This window comes from Centrocercus urophasianus, unplaced genomic scaffold, assembly GCF_019232065.1.
Source record: "Centrocercus urophasianus isolate 14NV4802_14NV808 unplaced genomic scaffold, USGS_Curo_1.0 seq_13, whole genome shotgun sequence".
NCBI classification, from domain to species: domain Eukaryota; kingdom Metazoa; phylum Chordata; class Aves; order Galliformes; family Phasianidae; genus Centrocercus; species Centrocercus urophasianus.
Genome location: NW_024884475.1, coordinates 38,777,467 through 38,796,696, shown reverse-complemented (window position 1 = coordinate 38,796,696; position 19,230 = coordinate 38,777,467). Strand labels below are relative to the sequence as shown.

The 19,230-nt window shown below is 43.2% G+C and overlaps 1 protein-coding gene across 6 annotated transcripts in view; it reads right to left on the bottom strand.

Annotated features, from left to right (window-relative positions):
• The window catches only part of EPHA5 (EPH receptor A5), a 198,614-nt gene that overhangs the window by 70,169 nt on the left and 109,215 nt on the right, over positions 1–19,230 (bottom strand). For all 6 annotated transcript variants that reach the window (XM_042812275.1, XM_042812279.1, XM_042812276.1 and 3 more), the window contains exon 5: positions 18,432–18,767. In XM_042812275.1, coding sequence (XP_042668209.1) covers positions 18,432–18,767 — 336 coding nt within the window. The remainder of the gene's footprint in view (positions 1–18,431; positions 18,768–19,230) is intronic.

Below are 19,230 nucleotides of genomic sequence, written 5' to 3'. Positions count from 1 at the left end.
AAGCTGCACTCCCAAACATATCTTGAGGCTCTGATGACCTCTTCTAATCCAGAACTGCCACAAACTCATTACGAAAAGATGAAGGAGAGTCAAGTCTCCCTGCATCCTGATTCACAGAATATCCCAAGTTGGAAGGGACCCACAAGATTCACTTGTCAACAGTTCATCTTCATGGGACCAGAGCTCAAGATACTCGGACTGAAGAGCCAGAAACTGAGCCCTACTGGTTTGACTGCTATTCTATTCCACAGGACACTGCCTATCAGGATGACTTTCTCTCCTTAAATATGCCCTTTATAAAGGCGAGGTAACAGTTAATGGCATTAAAAATGTGAATGACGAATGCTATGAATCCAGCAGGATGATTAAATAACGAAGTGTAGATACTGGGATACATTCAATTCTTTGCCTTCTGATATGATAATTGATTAACACTAAGCTACAGCAGAAACAAAACAGAGATTACCTTCTCTCACAATTCAGCTTCTATTCTCCTTATTTACTCCGCCTTTTATACATGGAAAACAATCATTAACTAGTCCTATCTGTTCTTAATTCAGCAGTATTGAAAACTGGATCCTAACAATGCAGGTAATTGATCCCATTTTTACAGGATTGCCTTCCAAGCAGTAGCAAGGGTAAAGCATTCAAGTTACTGAAGTCTCTTCAGTGAATGCAAGAATAAAAAAGACTTGGGTTAAAATCAGGATTCAATTACAGTGAAATATTCAAATGTTGCTAAACTTCCCCTTAAAACTGAGAAGTATCCTTACCTTAAGAGAGCTAAAGATAGTTAAGCAGGCTTATCAAAGAGTAACATTTAAAACAGTTCAGTTAAAACAGTATAGGTAAACTGATCTGGACCAGAACTTGTTTTATGTTCATTCAAAATGAATTAGCAAGCTTATAGGCAGCAGGTAAAGGAAGATAATCAATTTTAAACCAACATCTCTAAATATTAAGGCCAGAAGAAATAATTTAGCTCTTCCACAAAACATCACTGAGTTTTCATCTTCCTTTCAATCAATAACAATTCATCCCTGGGGTATATTATCAGACATCACCACACTGTAAGTATTGCCCATCTTGCTGTATGTTGTTAATTACAAAAAAAAAAAAAAAAAAAAAAAAAAAAAGATTTACCCAATAGCGGAGTCTGCTTAGGCTCCATGGACTACCCTCTCATGGGCCTTCTTCTACTAGTGACTAATTTATGAAAGAAAACTAGAAATGTATTTTTTTTTCAGTGTTATCATTCATTTGAAATGCTACGTTGCCAGAAAAAAAAAATCCCATCCAGTCATACAGCTGCTGAACAACTGTTTGCAAGGCCGTGTATTACCTCATATGGTACGCAATCATTTTATTTATTGTACACCAACCAAAATTACTCAAGCCGTTAATGGCTGTCAAACTGCTTGTGTACTGCTCTGATAAGAGCTTCATATTGCTTACCTCTTTCTCCTGCTAAATGAAAGGCACTCTGACTGCATGGGCACATCTTACCTTGTATCTCAAAAAAGATATTGCTATTGCCTTTTCATGGTTTCCAATGGCCACTTAAGGATTGCATCTGCTGTATAAATATGGACTGGAAGTTCCTACCTGTATCATTTGGGTGCTGCTTTCATTTAGAAGCTTCTGGAGATAGCTACTGTCTTATTTTGTTTATTTGGAACATAGCCTTTAAAGCCTGGATGTGACATTTAAAAGGGCCATTAAATGCCCATATCCTCTCTTGATCATAAATCTTGTCTAACACAGCAGTATATTATTATCTCAGTGATCTAATTCTTAAGATCATCTCCTTACTGGCAAGAGCCAGGATGGTCCCTATGATAAGCTCTTGGAACCCAAAAATATCTCACTCATTGACCCAATAATAAAGCTGATCCTCTCCACTTCATCTTTTCTTCAGTAAGATCATATACTATGTCTACATACTAAACGACTTGGTAAAAAGATTCTCAGAAAATTGTGGCAAAGGTCAGCAAGACATTACATTACTAAAAGAATGAATATCAAAATTACTATACTTCCATGCACTGAAGATCTTGTGTTCTCAGCATCCTGGAAGAAGGAAAACCAAAAAAAGACTTTTAGAGTTGAAATTCCAAGGATGACCTCAAACACAAATGCAAGCTGTGGCTGCACACACGTTCAGAAGAATAAATAAAAAGGCTCAAGTCTACCCAAGCCATCAAGTCAAACCTTACTTTCCTCTACATAAAAGGTTACTCTCAACAAGGTCTTCAGAAGTAGCTTCTGTGCAACTAAGACTTGAATTTGATCCACCAAGGAATGGGGAAAGATAGCATAAAATAGTCCACTAGACAGTGAACTAGCCAAAGTAATGAATGAACCGTGTCCCAGAAAACTGCCTGAACCTATGGTCAGCTGCAAATTAACACAGAAAAGTACAGTCATCCTATTTTGGAAGTAATCACTTGTATGATCTTGAACTGTTCAGCAGCCTTTGTCAGGAAGGACTCAGCTAACTCTGCATTCGTACACTGAGCACTAAAAAGTAGACAAGAAACATAGAGGGAAAAAGAAGAGGACACAGCGGAACTATTAAGTTCATGGCATAACCCTGACTCCAGTGGAATGCACTGCCACCAGACTCCGCTGGCTTTTGGTCTCTTCCTAGCCCTGTGGTGAGATTTTGGCAAATCCTTCGCTTTCTCTCTCTCCACCTGTAAAACTTGTGGGAAGGGCATTCACATTCTTCGCCGAGTATGGCGACGTTCACAGTGCATTCAGCCTCCCCTTTGGTGGTAGCTTTAGGCCCACGACCGAAAAAATCCCACCTCCAAGACTCTCATTGTCCATTCCTTCCCAAACACATTTAATTAAAAAGCCCACAGTGCTGCCTAACCGCTAATGACAATCTCCTTTGAAAAGCCTCCCTTTCTGGCAAGTTGTTTCTGTCTTATTCCTAGTCATGATTTCCAGCCTTATTTCCATAACAAGCTGCTTCTAACTACACATTGGTGGCCTGACAAGAAAACATGCTTACATCCTAACAACAATTTTTCTCACTGAATGAAGCACAGCCCTGTGCCTTGAATTATTTCCTAGGCATTTCTCTTCCAGGTTGTTCCCCCGAGCCCAAGCATCTCTCCTCTGCTGGCACTCAGAAATACCTGCAGACAGAGCTCACACTGAAATGAACCGATTCCCTCCTGTCCCTCACTTTTTTTTTTTTGTTGTGCATGTGTGTACAAAACACACAGTGGTGAACACTGCTGCCAGTAATGGGGAAGGCATTCCTGAAAGGCATAAATATCAGAGGTCTGCAACATGATTGTACCAGGATTATGGGAAGCATCTGTTGCCTTTCTGAGCTCTCTCCTATCACTTAACTGTACAACTGCTTGGATGACAAGAGTGTCTCTCTGGCAGGCTCTTAAGTGTTCTAAACTAGATTAATCTCTGAGCAGAATGCAGCAAAGCTATAGATGTTTCCTAATGGTTTGAAGTGCCAGCTCCCATGATGAATATACACCTCCTACATGCAATTATGCCTGTTTCTTAATAGCATTAAGATGGCTCCAAGATACTAATTACCAAATAAGAACTTTGCAATTATACTCCATCATACCTTACTCCTGACACAGTTTCTTTTAAATAAACAAGGATTATGGTTTGACAGCACCAAAGAAAAGGGAGTTTCTCCTTTGATCTGCTTAACTTTGAGTGTGATCGTGGAATTACAGAAGAACAAAAATTCCCATTCACTGGGAAGTAGTGACAAGGATTCATTGCAGCCATTTCGCTACTCTTAAGAACAGTTGTTAGTCCTCTTATTAATCAGTGGGAGGACTGATGCTATCTGAAGTGAAAGCAATCTCACTAGCTGATTCCTACTGCTAGAGCTTCAGTGTTTGGCATAAATTGTTTGCAGTCTTACTTTTACTTAACAAGATTCAAGGTATTCCCCATATCTAACATGGCATCATCAGATAAAATAAACCCCCTACCTACATTAGCTGTTGGCATGTTACTGGTAAACACCTCACACCAATAAATAAAAAGTACATAAAAGCTCACTTTCTAGGCACAAGAGAGGGCTATCACAAGACAGATATGTCAAAGCCATCGAAACTCAGAGGTATTACCTGTCCAGAAAACTAAACAGCAAAATCCCTAGCTACCTACAATAGGAAGAGAATTAAGCCAGTGTTGAACAATTTTAGAGATCCTCTTTCAGTGCTCCCTCCTGACATTAAAATACATAATCAGACATTACAGTCACCTGAGTAAGAAGCCAACTGGGTGAGATTATAACCTGGGTTATCCCAAAGTGTGGGAATTTGCAGCATTAAGCACAATGTGAGAGGATGCACTAATGATAGCAATATTTTCACACTGTTCATGCAAGCACAGAGACAAATGTTGCGATCTGTCTCTGTCTGCCTTTCTGGAGTGCTGTTTTATGACACAGTTAATGATTTGGCAAAAAGTAATAGCCTTGTAGTGCAGCAATTGCAAATGATCTTTCCCTCGCTTCTTTGAAGATGAATAACGGAAGCCTGCGTTTGACCCCTTTATGAGCATTTTGCTTGTGGTGGGAGGAGGAAGGGAGGAGGAATAAACAACTAAAAATAGAAGTGTGTGAGTGATGCTATGATGTACAGCTACCTTGTTTACCATTATCCTTAGCCAGAGATTTATCACCTTGTTCTTAAGCTGTACATCTTTTCTTTCCTATTTTTTTTCTTCCCTTCTAATTGGAACTCAGTCTGTGAAATGTAATTAAAGCTCTCATAAATACTGCCAGCAAGCGCACCTTTTTCTTCCAAGTAACTACCAACATCTTCTTGAAGACCTCATCAACCCCTCACAGAATATAGACTAATATATCTTTGCACACGCCGTGCAGGATTGGAAGCCAATCTTCCCACCTTCCACATAATTAAAGTCACCCACATTATGCTTTTCCTTTGCCACTCCCTCCCCTTCTCCAACACATGTATCACCCTGTCATCGGCTCCTTCCTTTCATCTGATTTATTCAGTTTCTAATCACTGAGCAAAATCCAGCGCTTTACAAAAAGCTGATGTGGTCCCAGGCAGAGCTTGGCACGAGGCTTCCTTTTTCTTACCTCCTCACATCTTATATTAAAAGAAGGTGCTTTTAACTCTCCTCTAAGGGGGATTATTTCCTGCAATCTAGAGAGTTTATTCATGCCTGCAGTGAAAAAATACCCTCTTCTATTCAGGGTAAATGACTGAGATATTAACAATGAAATTCAATGGTACTTCAAAGACTCCTTTGGGCCCTAAAGGTTGTGAAGGGCTGCCTAGGGACTGAATGAAGCCCAGTTAACCGAACAGGTGGCTTCATTTGGTCTGAAAAATAGTCGGTTCTTCTCTTGGAAAGGAAAATACTCCCAACTGGGCTGCATTGCTGCCATAAAAACATCTGACTTGAGGCACCTCCGAGGTTTTCAAGCACCCATCCGGCAAACTGAAAAGGCAGCTGCTGTGTGTAGCCTGAGCACTGCAACAGGAGGCATAGCCCCAAATCTCTCCCTTGTCAGAGAAGGAGAAAGATGACAACTGTGCAACTGACCTTACAGAGCCGATGTTTTAGGAGTGACATTGTGCATCCCATCCTTATGAGTACAGCTCTACTCACATGAGGCAGAGCAGCTGTAGCAGCAAACATGAGCAGATGTGACAGCCCCACAGTTCAGATACTTGGATACTCTCCTGTTAAATCATTGGCTGAGCCCTTAGAGCACATGCCTGACCTCAAACGGAGGGCCGGGGAGAATAACTGCCTGAGCTCCCCTGGCTGCAGCATCCCAGTGCAGGACATCCCGACAGCCCTGCGTGAGATGCAGGAGCCAGCCTCATCTCCAGGCCCCCGCAGAGATTGTCCCACGAGCCGGGTTCAAAAGTTAAAAGAGGCAGAGAAAACAGGAGGAGCCGCTGAAACCTCCTCTAAGCTTTCAAGAGGATAAACAAAGCGTCAGTGTCTTTAGCACTTCATTACTGCTACCACTTGATTTTGTTAAGTGCTTTTTTTGGACCCTCCTCAATGAATAGTTGCCAAGATACTTTAAATACTATTACTGCTAAAGGCCAAATAAAACCGAACCTATTTACTGAAGAGGCAGCAATTGCTCTCCCCCTGGATAGAAAGTCAAATGGATCAGGATTTTAGTTACAATGAATTGCAACGGTACAGGAATTTGCAAGCACTTGCAATGAACAGAGATATTATTAATGGCTCTGTTTTTAGCAGACAAAGCACAGTTCACCATCCAAACATATTCCAGTCAATACCCTGCACTCAGCCAGGAAGGGCAGCTGGACTTGGATCAAAGATCGTCTTTCCTGGTCTACTGTCTACAAGAAGGAAAAACGGAACTGTCACTATTGCAGAAAGTACTTGGGAGCAAATGAATGCCACACCACACTCTTCCCTGCATGCTCTTCAGCACTATTAGCTCACTAAACACTCCAGATGAAAAAACTGGTACTTTGTGTATCCTTTTGCAAAAGCAGACCAAGTTCCAATCACGTTTGAAGCCTTCTGTGCATGGTGCTGCAGGGAGAAGAAACTTGGCTGAGGTAAAGCTGTGGCAGTGGCCAGCTGGGAATTGGTCCGCTTCAAGTCACTCCCAGGGAATCAGCTTCTTGCTGCAACTACAATCGCACGAAGTTTTCATTTTAAATGCTGCAGCAATCTTGAAACCACATCATCTTGAAAACAATTCAGAAAACAAACAAACAAACACCACTGAGCCCATTTTCAGTTGAGCTACTCCTCAGCTCAACTCCAGTCAAGCGTGACTGGCATCTCTTATCTGTTCTTGAAGTCGGTTTGGCAAACTGGCTGGGAAGCATCTACAGCGCAGCTCAGGGCTCCAGCAGGCTTCCAGCCCATGTGTGCCCTCTGTTCACACCACGCCTTGTGCCTCTGCTTCTCCATCAGCAAAAATGGTTGCTGACAAGCCTCCCTGATGCGCAAGTGGCAGGCAATGAAAACCACAAGAGCAATGTACTGACAAGAGACATCCCTTCCCACACGTAATGAGCTCATGGCACATACAGACATCCCCTAAAAATGTATCTGAATCTGCCGCTACAAACTCTGTCACTGGGCCAGACCTGCTGTGTTAAACCTCCCCTGGCCTTTGCTAGAAATGGCATGTGCTGTGTGGATCAGGTCTGGATATAAGAAAGCTGAGCCAAATGGAATTTATTTACTGCACTCATTTGCATAATGACCATGTATTTTCCTTCCATATTTTGCCCCAAATAAAGAAGTAGAAACTGCACAAGCAGAATTTAAAATACCAGCCATCAGTTGATCACTACTATCAGAGGCTACAGAAACAGTGGGGAGGCCAGTATAGATGCGCAATCATCATATGAGCACAAGAAATACTTATCAACTACTTGACCACTTCTCAGAGCTTTTTTTTGTTTTGCAGAGGTGCTCTGAAGAGGTTGCACATAGCACCTTGGGCCATACAAAGCTATCTGACTGGCAGAAGTTCCCCTTGAAGCCTCAGCCAACACACAGCAGAGAGTTTAGTGCATCACTTCCACAGACAGCACAGAGCATTTTGTCCTTCACGCACATCCAGCTTTGCTAGTTGTTGTGTGCAATTTTGGAAAAGGTGAAGATAGGTCTGTGCCCTCATGTGCATCCTGCCCAGTCATCCTCCAGCTCCTCTAAACCTCCTTTCAGTGACTGAGTCATACCTGGTACCAAGAGATATACAATAAATTAAATAACCTGGTAATTTCTGAAGCAATGGCCTTCCAGCTTACTGAACTGGGTGAGAGCACCTCTCTGTGGAAACTGCCCTTGCATGGCCAGGCATTTAGAGGCTCACACTGTAAGTCTCTGGCAAGGTCAGTGAGTGATTTCATGCTTAGTGTTACTCCTTGCTGGAATGAGGCAGAACCGTGGAGCTGCGTGTTTTAACGATTCAAGGCAGGAACCCACTGCAAGGAGGGCAGAACCCTGGAGGTGACAGGACAACGGTCACAGAGGCCTGTACTCAGTAACAAGCTGCACTAATGCAGAGCTGTATGAAAGTCAACTCAGGGAATATTGCAATTAATAATCTACTTGGCTGAGCAATGGTTTCTCTCCTCAGTTTGAGGCAGACCGCAGAAAAGTTGGGAAGAAGCTTTGAAGACACTAAGCTGCACAGAGGGTCCTGTAAACCTTTCCAAAGTAAAGGAGAGAAGGGAAACGCACTGTTATTGCTCTTATCTGATTCAACCTTGTTTCCTTTCATCTCATTTAGGCCACAAAGCAAAGTAGCACACCTTACCTCAGCCACAAATGCCAGTTTAGAAGGAGACATAATTCCAATGATTTTTTTTTTTTAAGGGTACAGTCACAAGGACTTAGGTAACTGCACGTCAAACAAACCTAGAAGAAACAAACCAACAAAGAAAGCACAAAAAAACCCAAGTTTTATACAGCAGGATGCGGAATCACAGTGGGCAAATTCTATGCATGCCCTCTGGAAGGCAGCGAGCAGATGCAGGCATTTTCCACCTAATTCTTCCAGGTTGCTTTTGAGGCATCTTTGGCTTTCTCTGCCAAACACCCTGCAGGGCTCAGCACTATGCAGAAATTAAAACACAGCCTGCTTGGTGCGTAGTCCTTGTGGCTCACACTGGAACTGCTTGGCTTTGGAAATGCAGGCAGAGCAGGCAGCATAAGTGCACAGAGCCACTGGCTGCCCTCCAGGATGGCTGACACAGAGCCCCAGCACTGCTTCTGCCCTATGACATACTTGTCCACCCTGTGGCTGCCATCCCTGGGATGCCTCCAAACTCAATGGATTTGCAGGTTTGCTCTTGGAAATATGGCCACGTATGAACTCAGCTCCAGAGCAGAGTGCCCTTTCCAACCACTTGACCTGCCCTCAGACCGCAAATACACAGGGTAGATTTTGCCAGATGCTTAACATTTTGTGTTTTTCTTCCCATTCACTGTCATGAGGCAGCTCTCTCCTAAAGGTTTGTTCAAGCTGAATCACTTACTCTATGGGGCCAGCGTGCTCTGTGCATCCCACAGAGAAGCACATTGGCCTGGCTTGCTGCATTGCAGCACAAAAATCCCTCACCTGGTGCCTGCTCACTGCAGGCCTGGGCCAGTACCACTGCAGCTTTGGGTGTCACGCAGCAGTTTGGACAGAGCCTTTTGATCAGACCCCATATTTATAAAATTATCAATCCTGAAAAAGAAGGCAAGTAAATAAATAATGCTGCTTTCCTTCCGGTGATTTCTATTGTACTGATCTAACCAGAAATCCCATTAGTTCCTTGCTTTGATCAGGACTACTCCTCCAGGATGAGGAGATGCAGAAAGCATTCCACCATGCCAGCAAATGAGTACATCTGAAGCTTGCTTTAATTAAAGCCTTCAAACCCTGAGCTTTTTGCAGTATTTGCATGTATCTGAACTTTGGCCCAGCTGCTCTCAGGGAAATACAGTTTATTGTTCAGATGCTTGTCACCTCGGCACTGCTCTCAGCTCTCCTGATAGAGCACTGCAGCCTCAAAGGAGGAGAGGAGAGAGTGCGGGTTGGGATAAAGCACAACCAGCCCAGGCTCTGCTATTACATTAACCCTTTGCAAGAAATTTCAGTGCCAGAAGCAGCATTTCAGAGGTCTTCCCAGCAATAAGCAAGGGGCAGTAGCTTTTGAAGTGTACTGTAAAAACAACCACAAAAGAAGATCTGGAAAAATCTTTCTGCCCTTGCTGAATCACACTTCTCCAATAACAAGCAATCAGGGAGAGAAAAACATTTCAACCTATGCAATGCTGTAAAATCCTGAGCAGGAGGCTGTAATTCATTCATGTTGTGAGCTGGAGCTCAGGCTGATACAGAGAGATCTTTCCTAAGATGCATAAGCCAGCCTGCTCCAGGAGTGCAGATGCCAGATGAATCAGCAAGAAGAAGAAGCAACCAAGAGGAAAAATCCAGTCACGTGAACAAATAAATAGATAAATTACAACCCGCATATTAAAGTGACCCACCTTGATAAGACATGCTGCAGGACTGGAAGCCCTCTTAGGATGCAGGACCTGCTAGCATGCTGCTGTGCACTTTCTAACAGCTTCACATTCATTGACATTCTTATCAGCACTACAGTTTCATAGGAAAGAAGAAATGCACTGTGCAGTTGCTATACCCTGAATGGCATTCCTGTATCACAGCTCACTCAGTGCATAATGACTGAAACTCATATGCTTCCAACTACCCTGACTTCTGAACTGTTATATTTAACTTTTGAGGAAGATTACTATAAAGAGCTTACGTGGTACATTAAAGAACCTGCAGCCAGAGAGCAAATGGACATCTATTAAATGCCTACTAGTCCCCTGCTATTTGTTTAGCAGCTCTGAAGATATTTTTACAGTCTTTTTTTTTTGGCTATTTTTGAGTCTTGGTATCACAAGAGCACTTTCACAAATGTCGTCTATGCAGGCTGCTAAAATTGTGAAATTACTTTTAATGCTAAATCAGAGAATTAAAGTATCACATAAAGGAATTATCAGCTTGCAGATGGAGACTAAAGAGCTGAATAGGATTTTATTAGCACTAAAATTCAGAAGCTGCATTCAAGAAAAAAAATCTATACATTGATGTCATCTGGGCAGCAAAATCATTTTGGATGCTTTACTTTTGCTCTCTGCCAAGTACTGTGCTCATCGCAACACAAAGAACTCCTTGGCCCCAAAGACTGCGTTTTAAGGTGATTAGAATTAGATTAATATAAGATTACTTGGCAATTCTTTAGAAGAGTGCCAGCAAATGGGAAATAAAATTTTAAAACAGCTTTATCACTCATGCAATATAACATCAAGGGTACTCTGCAAAAACATGAGCTTCGTACATCTCTGACCTTGTGAAGCTTTCATGCCCAGCTTTTAGTGTGGGAAAAGAATATCTAATTTCAGCACAGGCTGCTCTGCCCTCTTTCAAAAATCCCAGTATTTGCACCTGATACACTGCTAACAAACCAGACTGGGGACACCCAGGTCTAAGGCTACACTGCTGATGGCTCTGGAGTGTTAGGTGGGAAATAGTGTCAGCCCTGCTGGCTGCAGAACACCCATTTGGGTATATGGCTCTGGGCAACTTGGTCTAGTGGTTGGCAACCCTGCACACAGTAGGGGGGTTGAAACTAGATGAACACTGTGGTCCTTTTCAACCCAGGCCATTCTATGAGTCTATGATTTTGGGCAGCTCTCCTTCTCTTATACTCAGCTGTGTGGCGCTACTTGCATGCATCCCCCTGATGAAATTTCCTCATGTGTAACCAGGCATTTGTTTTTTGTAGTTCATGTGACTGTCTCACAAGTGGCTTTGAAGGAAACCCTACCCCCTTTCCTATGAAGATATGCAGTGAGATGAATGAAAAATTTACCACACAACATGCAGTAAGTGACACTGTCTGAAAGTTCATCACCAGAGTCAAATCTGAGGATTGAGAACAGTGCATTTCTGCTCTTCATTAAGGGATAAAGTGGACAACTATTACTTATTATTTTTATTTTCAGCTACATGTACTTCAATGTCAAAATTGAAATGTCTGTCTGCAGATGCAGGAAAATGTTTTTATTTCCTCTTTTCATGTCCTAATATATCAAGAGGGTTGATACACCTTTGGAATAAAAATGACCTTGAAATTACTCAGAATTAGAGTTTTGTTTTTGTTTTTTTTGGGGTTTTTTTTCTTCTAATTTCAATTAATTCCTTCAATGTTCAAGTATGTACTTCTGATATTCTAAGTAAAATAAAAATGCTTATGCCAAACTATGAGAAAGTGGCAATTACCACCTGGGGAGTTACACATAAAACTATAAAATATTCAATTGATCCATAATTCATTTGGTAGCAGACACCCAGCCATCTGGGCTGGGGTGAACTTGCAGCTCTGGAATAAGATTTTGCATTCAGAATAAATGGAGCTACTAAAAAACAAAACCAAAACACACAAAAACCAACCCAGGAGCCTTTTGTGCATCACTGGTTTTCAGGTTTTACTTTGCTCTAACTACCTACAATTGTTATAACTACAAGCAACCACACTTCAAAAATAAATTCAATGAAGGACAGCCTGATTGTGGCAGAACTGCCACTGACTGTCTCTGCTGGTGTTAGTGCACATATCTTGTTACACTATTTAGGTTTCTACCTACATAAAATACTTGATGGATAGCATACAGGATAGGATTCCACAAATGAAATTACTCTCCTTGATTCAACACTTGCTGTAAGCTTGATACACAGCAGAACAGCAAAGCTTTCCAGTGGGCTTGAGATTCAGCTGGACATAAAAAGTCAGACAGCATAAAAGTTAAAGGTGGACTTCTCAAGAACATCCAGACTTTGATGCACTAGTGGGCATTTTTTTCCCACTATAATCAGGGGGAAAAACCCCAGCAATTTCAAGAGATGCAGCAAGGCCCGGAATGAGAACCAGTCAAAATTTCTCTGTGGACTTAACTGCTGTATGAAAAGATGGAAGATCCTTCTTCCCAGAGAACAAAGCCTGAACACCCATTTTCCAACGCAGAAGCCCTCACAACAAGGCAGAAGGTGGTCTTCAAGGCAGTACCAGAATACTTTTACTTATTAAAATATCCCTGTCTCAGTCCATAGTGGTTTGTAAGACAACGCTTTGCTTTCAGGAGTATGTAATTTAAGTTAAATGGTGAGTTCTTGATACCTGTGTTAATACACTGGAAGCTAGTGCAGCATCTCTAAATGACAGCGCTTTCCAAATAGATGTGTAATTGCAAGTCTTAAACCCTCTATTTATGCTGCTAATAGCTCCTCTCTGACCAACATGAATTTAAAGCATAGCTTAAACTATCAGACATACCAAATTCATATTGAATTGCCTGCAGCTGCTAGGATTTTCTTAGAGTTCATAAAACGATTAGACAAATTCATGGAAGAGAAATCCATTAGGGGCTATAAAGTACAAAGAGGTTCTCCCAGGAGGCTTGGGAGCACACTATGGAAACAACAGTGTGCCTTGTGCTCACACCTTTTCTACGGTGTCCACTGTCCAGAAGATGATGCAGCTCAATGGATTGAGTGCTGTTACAACTGACATTTACAGCCAAGTTCTGCTCAGCAGCCTGGCTGTGGAAAAGGACTTTCACAGAAATAAGCATGCATTCAAGCTTTTGCAGGCCCTAGGCTTGCAGTTCTGGTTACAAAGCAGAGTTGCAAAATGAGTCTTGCTTCCTGTGTGAGACAGTCACATGCAATATGCTGCACTTACTGGAAAATCCTCTTGGAAATGTTTTGTTTTTCCTAAAGAAGATAAGCAAGCTGCTACGCTCTGCAGGACAGACCAAACAAGCTGGTGAGACTTGTGATCTGACAGAATGAGACCGTGAACCTTACAGGTTTTGAACTGAACCTTTCTCAAAGGCAATCTCAGAGAATACAGCTTCCCAGTGCACTGAGTACTGACATTTTCTTGCCTCATTTTCTGGTATGTTCTTCCCAGTCTGTGTGGAGTTGCAGTTTTTCTGTTTCAAGAGCACGCAGTTGTTGACCTAAGATTGTAACAAGCCTTACGCTGTAGTTTTCCTTTTCCAAACTGCTCCTGGCTGCTTTTCATAGGCTGGTGCACCCTAAGTGCTAAGGAAAATCCCTTCTCTTTTGCTCCTTGCAACTGTTGTGTCACAGTCTGCATAGTCAGAGTGAGGGTCATGGCTCTCAGCGCACCTCTCTGCTCCTGACAGCTTTTTAGCTGCTCCAAGCATTTAGCATTTTCTTTTGGTCAAGGAAGAATCTGGCCCTGCTTCCCAGGCAGCAGCATGGGTTGCCAGGTCCTGTCCTCCAACATCTTTGCTTAAAGATCACTGCTGCACCACAGGACACAACTTGTATCTCTGTTTTGGCCTTAGGCATGCAGGCTTCTTGAAGCATTAGACACACTAACTCCTCCACTGCTAGCAAGCACATCCAGACCTTTCTTCCCCCTTTTCCCCAAAAGGCGTGAAAACACCATACAGGTCACAGACTTGGACTGAATGTTGATTTCCAGCTTTTCAAGTAGAAAACAGGCAAGGGGCTCATCTGAAAACACATACAGAGAAGAAGGTCTTCAAATGTAAAGAGAGTCCATGGCATGTGAGTAATCAGCAAAAGAACTGCCCCACTCCTAGACCCCCCATCTCTAGCCCATGTCCAGCTGGAAATGAAAGGCAAAGAAAACTGTTCAGCTGTTTAGGCTGGCTACAACTGAATTACTTTTGCAGGTTTTAAGCCCAGAAGGGTTTTTAATGCTATGCTTCCCCACTGTGTGTATGGATGATGATACAATGGGCAAACAGGCAACCATGAATCACAACCACTTGCTCCCTACAGTCCCATTACAAGATACACATCCCTGAGCGAGAATTCATGGTAGGTGCCTTCTGTGCATGGGGCAGATAAGATGAAAGACCTCAGGGGAGATGCACATCTTTGTCTAGAATGACAGCATTACTTAATCACCCAGCTTGGTGGAATCTCTAAGAAAAAACATCACACATTGTCATGTGAAAAGCCAACTTCAGTATTAGCAGCACCGGCAGACTGCTCTCTGGAAATAGCGTTTCTCTGGAAATGGCAGTTTCAAAAAGATAAGAATTTGAGTAAAACCACCAACATGAAAAGGATGGCTAACTTAATCCTATTGTTGCCAGTTATGAATTATTCACTGGGCTCCAGCCCATGTGCATGAGGCACACTTTCTAATGCTTTCAGACCGCATTACAGATGGCTCCCTGCCATCTGTGCTAAGAACTCCCGTGTGTGCTTATTTTACAGTTGTCCCAATGGGGACAACCATGCTTTGACCAGTCTACACAAGGCTTCTTGATCTTGAATCCAAGAACTGCCCTCTGCTTGCACTATCAGAAATAGATGGTCTAACTGCATGGTGGACAGTAGACAGGGACAGAGTACTTAGACCTGAGGAGGGAGCTGCACCAGATATTTAGGAGGTGTGAGAAGATAACAGGGAGTAAGGTCCTCTTTCTGCCTCCTGCAGCTCTGAGGTGTCACAGTGGAGGTCAGTGCACTTTCCACCTTTCCTGGCTGGCTGCATTGTTCAACCATTCCAGATCCATGACAGTATCTAGTGAAAAATACCTGCAAAATCACAGAGAAAGAACAGAGGCTTGGGATCACTGAGGAAGAGCAGGTTGTGACAGGGGAATCAGTACTCAGTCTGCACACACTGTGTCCAACATAGATTGGTCCCATCCCAGGTACCATCACATCCCTGGGGAAGTGTGCTGGGGTCACCAGCTGAGATTAGATGATGTGCCTCATTTGTGCATAAATATTATTTCTCTCTTGCTGTACTTCCAAACTTCATTTCAAAAGTTCGGAGGAAAATTACATCAGACTGAGAATGCCAGACTGATTGCCAGTGCCAGTTCTTTTTATCGTTATTTCAAACTGGGGAGAGAAGAAAGGGGAACAAATTAGTTTGGAGAGGAACACATTTTCGTCAGGAAGCAATCCCTTCAAGAACCCAAATCAGACACAGTTTCTACTGCCAAAAGCTCCCATACGTAGAAGACATGGCACAGCCAACATCCTGCTGCTTGCACATTCTCTGCAGTCCTGAAATTAGCATGTTTTTTCTTGGTGGGGACAGACAAAGCCAAAACAGCAAAATAAATCCTGGCATTTCCCTCCAGTACTGGGTTAGTGACTACCAGCCAGTGGGCCTCAAACAGCTAGACCTAACCCATGGCATGAATTTTTTTCATTTTCCACAGCACGCAGTTCTTTTTCTCCTATTGCTGCAGTTGGCCTTGTAATGCTACCAGGCCTTTAGTGACTCTACTTAATTATACCAGTCTTCATAGAAATGTAATCACACAGGCAGAAAATCTGCGTGAGAGAAAGGATGGGTCCCCAGGGCAGCGTTTCTTGGTGCTGGTTTCCTGGGGAGATTAGGCTGCTGAGACCCTGCTAAAGCCCCATGTGCTTTGCTTGCTTTGATTTGAGAGAACAGCTGAAGGTGAGGCTCTTTCAGAGATATCTAGCATGTCTAGCTATGGCCAACCATAGACCACTCTGCCTGCACACCTCCATTACTAACCCCAAAGGACATTTTTCAGAGGAACCTAAATAAAACAGATAGCCACTTTCCATGCTTGCATACAATTTGTCCAGTCCTTGTCTATAGTCGCTTTGTTTCTGGCATGGACAAAGTGATTGTCATCCCAGGGAGTGCCCAGAGAGCAGAGGGTGAGGAACATTACCGAGAAACACATTTGATGCACGAATTGTACAGCTGAAGCAAACAGGCCCGGCTCTCTTTATTCAATGAACTGGGTGGGACCAGCTCCAGCAACAAAACCCCCTGCACAATCCCTCTGGATGATGAGTGGACTCCGCAAGCACCTCCTTTGAATTACTGATTCAAACACAAGAGCATACAGATACTACTTGAATGCTACACAGAGCATTAAACACTTGTGGCTCAATCCATTAGTACTACCCTTGCCTGTGTCTCCCCAGGCTGCATTGCAGCTCTGCCAGGGTAGCACAGAGACTGAACCAGAAGCTAAACTTACCCACTGTCTTTAACAGGAACTGTATTTTCATGTGAAACCAACAGGTCTACAATTTCGTGCAATGGATCTCCCTGTACAAAGTTGTGGGCAGTAACTGTGCAAGGGAGATGTTCTTGGCTTGAGTCACAAGAAGCTAGCTATGCAGATAAATCCAGCTGCAACTACCAGGAATTTGGCACATAACTCACAGAACAGAGCCATTTCCTCACAGACAGAAGTGATCAGCGACATATCATCTTCTCTCATTTCTCTCTACGTTTACAGAGGGTTATGTGGGTTTAATTCTACATATCAGGGAAAAAGTAATGCCAGCAATGAAATGCTAATACAAGCCCACTAACAGGAAAATACATTTTTTTCCAGCAGTAGTTACTGGCAGCAACCTTCCCAGTAGGAGGACAACAGTAAACAGCACTAGGACTAAGACACCCACTGATCTGCACTAAACAGGTGCCTCCAACAGGTGTCATACTGCCATCCACTGATGCTCCTCTGGAAGATTCCTTGCTACATCCATTAGCAGTGAGCAGTAACCCCAGCATGCCTTTATTTGCTCTCCTTGAACAATTTGTCCAACACCTTGACAATTCCGTCTAATTATCTGGGTAGGTATCTGATGAAGCCCAATACAATTACATTCTCACTGCTGGCAGCCAAGCCCACACATGTACACCTGGGCAGCAGGAATGAAATGCAGTCCTGCTCCAGCTAACTCGTTTCTGCTTCACAGTGAGGATCTGACAATCTCCATCTAGCTGTTACTCTGCATATCGCACCACATTTCCTGCTAAATCTTTGTAAGGAGAAGGCAAACACTGGCTCCTCTGATCAGGCAGCACAGTTTGCAAGGTCTCAAATTCCACTAATTCACGTTTTTCTGGATGGGGTCCACAGCAGACAAGTACCACTGGGGGCCTTAAACTAAGCGGCAGGAAGCAAGGTAGGTAGGCAGTAGGAAAAAACTTAAAACACAGAGCATACAGGGGACTAGAAAAGAATGGAAATGTATGTGTGTGGGTGGGTTCTCTGGGTCTTAAAGAAGTTGTGTGATGTGCCCTGTGTGTTGATGTGCACAGAAAGAGTAATCATGCTTTTCTCTCCCATCACACCTCCAAATGACAAGTGACAGTGTCAACTCCACACCTGCTGTGTTCAAAGCACAGAACTCTGAAGCGCCAAAGCAGCTTGCCCCAAACACAACAGTTGTTTTTTTCTCTCTAGGCTTCCAAAGGGTTGGCAGGCAAATCTGAGCTCCAGACAAAGGAACAAACCAATATACGAGATCTGTCTGCACAGTACAAAGCCAGTGACACAGTATGCAATGACATCTCAGTCCTACCTTGTTGGAGATGCACTGACACTGCACTGTATGTCATAACACAGGAGAGGAACTGATTTTCCTGAAGTCGCTCAAGACTATTTTCTTAGGGTAACTGTAAAGTTTGGATGTTTTAGACCACTCATATGTGGAATCAAAATGAACTCTCAGGGATTGCCCCTTCCCAACAGGAGAGGCAATTATATTCCCTCTGTTTTAGTGAGCAGATACACAGAACTGCAAAGAAGTGGTGGGAACTCCAAGTAGCTTATTTAATATAACAGAAAAAAGAAAAAGCCACAGATTCTAAGTGTGTCCTGCTGGAAGGAAATACGTTGAAGATTGCAGTAATTATAGCCTGCAAGACACAACCACCCCACCACCCAACATATTCAAAAGATCGACAGTCCAGCCCTACACGTGAGGGATTTCCACCCATTTCAAAGGGAGGCCTTCAATGGGTCTGACTGCTCAGGCTCCCACCCCAGACATTTTCCCAGGTTGAAGATCCACTTACCTGCCTGGTTTGTGGTTACATTTACAGACACAAACTGCCGGGCTCCAGGGTTCTGGTCGGACACTCCATTCACTGCCTCAATTTCAAAGGTATAGTTTGTATGAGCAAGCAGATCCACCATCATGACAGAGGTGTTTTTCAGGCCGGTTTGCTGGGGGAGGTACCTGACATGACTGCCACATGCCTCGCACAGACCTGAGTGTGAGTTGCACTTCTTGCATGCAATATAATAAGACACATCTTTCCTTCCACCAGTATCAGCAGGGGGAATCCATTCCAGAAAGACACTAGTCTCGTTAACATTTGAGATGGCACTCCGAGGAGCAGAGGGGGGTCCTGGTTTGCAAAGTGAGAAAAACACATGGTAAAAACAGTATTATCAGTCATCCTGCTCTCTACTACTCTTTGGTTGAAAAGAGATGCTGTGTTGCTCATGTGTCAAAAAGCACACAGACAATTTGCAGCAGCAGCTAAAGAAGACAGAAGATGGGGATTCAAGCCTTCCCACCTTACCTTAAGAGGTTTGTGTTGGGACACAGACATCTTTAAGTGAGGGCAAGACACAGATTTGGCTCAAAAGTAATAAGGGCAGCACATTTCATACTGGGATGTTGCATCTGGTATTCTCTTTGTTCCGCTTGCTAAGGGAGCTGCAAATCTTTGCTCTGTCCCAGCCAACACTGGCTTACCTGGGAGGCAAGACTCCCCCTTCTTGCCCCACTGCCCCTGTATTGCTAGCCTTGGATCCTTAAAAAAGATACATACCAGTGTATTCCCACTACTCTGCCAATTCAGACAC